The sequence below is a fragment of the Corvus brachyrhynchos genome, unplaced genomic scaffold (genome assembly GCF_000691975.1).
Source record: "Corvus brachyrhynchos isolate BGI_N302 unplaced genomic scaffold, ASM69197v1 scaffold209, whole genome shotgun sequence".
Lineage (NCBI taxonomy): Eukaryota > Metazoa > Chordata > Aves > Passeriformes > Corvidae > Corvus > Corvus brachyrhynchos.
Genome location: NW_008246056.1, coordinates 2,094,634 through 2,098,228, shown reverse-complemented (window position 1 = coordinate 2,098,228; position 3,595 = coordinate 2,094,634). Strand labels below are relative to the sequence as shown.

Sequence of the window (3,595 nt, the reverse complement as noted above, 5' to 3'; positions counted from 1 at the left end):
CTTTGTATTAATAAATACATTAATTGATTAAAAGAGCTGTCAGTCAGCCCTCATTTAGCCAGTTTAAAAAAGAACATCCAAATTCAGCTATCAAGATATTACAGTAAAATGGGCTTGAAATAAAATACCACTAAAGAGGTACATTTATAAAGCTTATGGTGACACTTTCCACAGTCTGGGAATAAGTGAGACTTGGAGAAATGTGGCAGCTCTGCAGCTGCCTAAATTAATAATGTGTTAACACTGGCACAACCTTTCCAAAAATAAGGAACTTTTAATCCAGCTTTGTATTTTGAAACACTTTCAAAGGAAAGAAGAGAGAGGCTGCTTTGAGTTCAGATTTCTAAGATCATGGATACCACAGACTATTAAAATGTGTATTCCCAAAGGTATGTTCCTGGTACACACAAAACCCTTCAGCTAGGGTCTGTCAAGTTTAAAGAACTCCAAATTCTGGTAGAAGCGAGCGTGAAGTGGCACTTGAGTGTTGTGCAGCCCAGCCAGAGGAGTTTATTTTAGATCATAAAGTTCTGTCATAATTAACATGGGTTTTGGGGGTTTGTTTTGTTTGTCGTTTTTTTTTTTTAAGATGTGAGATGGAGGCATGGAGCAGCTCTGCTGTGAGGAGAGGCTGAGGGAACTGGGATTGTTCAGCCTGGAGAAGAGAAGGTTTTGGGGTGACCTCAGTGTGGCCTTGCAGTGCCTGAAGGGAGCCCACAGGAAAGATGGAGAGAGACTCTTGACAAGGGCCTGGAGTGACAGGGCAAGGGGGAATGGCTTCACACTGACAGTCAAATAACTCTATGCCATGTAAACTGCTTTATTTTATTATGGAGTTACTTTTCTAAAATTTTAGTTTATTTTAATGAATTCTTGCTGCAGATATTCATTAGAGAGCATGAAAACTACACTTATAGCCTATATACATACAGTAGTGCATGAAAAAGAAAGTTACAGGTGCTGTGGTATCAGTTCAAGGTCCTGCACATCTGAACACCTATAAAACTAAGAACCGTATTTTCTACACATGGCTGAGCGTTATACTATTTCTTTGAATTTATTTATTTTAGACCTTCAAAATAGATCATGAAAAGCATCCTCAGACTACTTACAGCAAGCCTGGCATCAAGATCATTGCCTACAGTACCTCTTATTGAAAGGTAGGAACCAAAGCAGCTTATTCTTCCCCCAAATTTTATATGCATGTGTAATGCAGGAACAAGATACAGAGAATTCAGTAATGAAACCATCTTATGAACAACACTGTACAGAGAATAAACTCTTATATGTTAAGAACATTGGATTTGGTTTTAATATCACAAAATGAAAAAAGGAAAAATTATAATACTCAGAATTATAGACATTTAAATCAAATAATAACACAGGCAACTGATTACTCTCTGCTTCTATTTTTACTTATTTTCATCACCTGGAAGAGAAGCAGTCAAGAATCACAATTTACCAGTTAAATGACACATTTACTTAACAGATTTCAAACACCAAGTATTTGGCCAAAGCTATCAGTGTATTAGAGTGTATTTAAAAGTATAATAAGGCAGAAACCAGCTAAGGAAAAGATATTCCCCAAGGCCTTGAAAGGGTACCCTGCCTCCCCAGGCACTTTCGTGTTCACCCCAGGTAGAAAGCACTGATAGGAATTGGGAGTCTCATATATCATAGTTCGTTTCTGCAAAAAAAGTTCAAACAAAAAACAAACCATAAATCCTCTCCAATTATATACTCCTAGAGGAATGATGGGTAGTTGTTTTGTTGTAAGTTTTGGAATTATATGACTGCAAAATGATGAGTCCTATCAAGCCTGCTGCAGAGCTTCCATGGTTTTAGCTGGCCCTGCGGTCCAAACAGGGAATTTTCAACAGTTCACAATGATTCACTTCCAAAATCACCCATCAAATTATTTCTTCTTACAATGAATTTGATTCTTGGATGTGAACTGTCCAGTTTAGAGTTTGTTTTTCATAATGTGCAAATGTACCAACAATAAGGTATACACTCAAAAAGAAAAAATCTAAAAACTATTAAGCAGGTAACCTTAGTGTGGTCCTATTCCACAATTAAGATACTTTTATCTTAAAAACAAAGAAACCCAAAACTTCTTTCTTTAAAATCCACTAAAAGAACAGGTATAAACATAGGTAGCAAAAGAAAGCAGGGAGGAGGGTTTTTTATCTCACAATAAAATGTGAAAGCCTATGGTTCATTGATTTCCCAAATCCACTTGTAAATGGATGTGTCTCTGTATTTGGAGGTTTCTTCATTTTGATGATTTTCTCTCATTTCAGTCTATGCATGATACAGAAACAATAATCTTAAGTTTTAAGCACAGTTTTGCGCCTTCAAAAGCACTACAAAAAAACCACCACCACCACTTTGTTTTCAAACACTACATTATTTGCCACAAATTTTTACAACAGTATTTAAACAATCAAGCAGCACAGACAGAAACATGCCAAGGATTTGACACAACCAGGATCCCCACATACATTAAAACACACATAACCCAACAGGCATTTAGAAAACAACTACTGAACCTAGAAGAATTGGTGCTAACTACACAGAACTGCAGTGATGGCTCAGGAGGGATTGGACCACCTCTGTTTCCCCACACCCCCTGCAAAACACTCCCTTCTACTCGGAGAAAGGAAGCACCGTACTCGTTTCCAAGCAGGAACACGAGCAGCAGCTGGTGGTTTACAACCAGCCTTGATTTAGTACCAGAAACTTATGATTAAAAGCAAGGAAAGATCAAACCTTGGTCGCCATACAAGCGTGGGCATGAACACACACACAGAGAAAAGCCAAAACCACTATACCTAAAATACTAAATTATGTTAACTACCTAAAAAAATCATACTAGAGTTTTAGGAAAGCAAGGCTAAGTGTGTACCAGAAACAGTGAACTACAAACTAAGTTTAAAAAAAAACACCAAACGAGATTTTTAGTGCACATCACATCAGTGTGACGACACATCTGTAACAGCAATACAGCACACACTGACCACTACACAGGCGGATGCCAAGGGGACGGTGCCAGGCTCTTTTCACTGCTGCCCAGTGTCAGGACAAAGAGCAGTGGACAAACTAAACGCAAGAAGTTCCACCTCAGTGAGAGGAAGAACTTCTGTACACTGAGGGTGGCAGAGCCCTGGAGCTGCTGCCCAGGGAGGGCCTGGAGTCTCCTTCTCCGGGGACATTCCAAACCCACCTGGAGACGCTCCTGCCTTGGCACGGTGGGGGACTGGACGATCTCCAGAGGTTTCTTCCAACCCCATTCCGTGATTCTGTGGTTTCCGTACGAGGGCTCCAGGTGCCTGCACTGAACTCCACTGAGCGGGAGCAGCGAGCGAGGAGCGCCCAGCGGGAATCAGACATAAACCCGAACGGCCCCGGAGCGGCCCCGGGCACAGGACCAGCCCCAAGCGCCCCCCAAGAAAGACGGCAGTGCCTCACGGGCACCAGCCCCACAACACCCACCCGTGCCACAACACCGAGGCGGGCGGACAGACGGACAGACAGACAGGCAGACACACCCCACACACGGCACCCGCGATCGCCCCCCACGCGCGGGGCAACG

General features: G+C 41.6%; 1 protein-coding gene across 3 annotated transcripts in view; it reads right to left on the bottom strand.

Moving 5' to 3' along the window:
• Positions 1-3,526, bottom strand: part of ARNTL2 (aryl hydrocarbon receptor nuclear translocator like 2) — a 31,987-nt gene extending 28,461 nt beyond the window's left edge. The window contains exon 1 of one of the 3 annotated variants that reach the window (XM_017745790.1): positions 3,227-3,526. In XM_017745790.1, coding sequence (XP_017601279.1) covers positions 3,227-3,293 — 67 coding nt within the window. In that variant the 5' untranslated portion in view covers positions 3,294-3,526. The remainder of the gene's footprint in view (positions 1-3,226) is intronic. The other 2 variants (XM_017745789.1, XM_017745786.1) reach the window with 2 other exon arrangements.
• Positions 3,527-3,595: the final 69 nt, after the last annotated feature.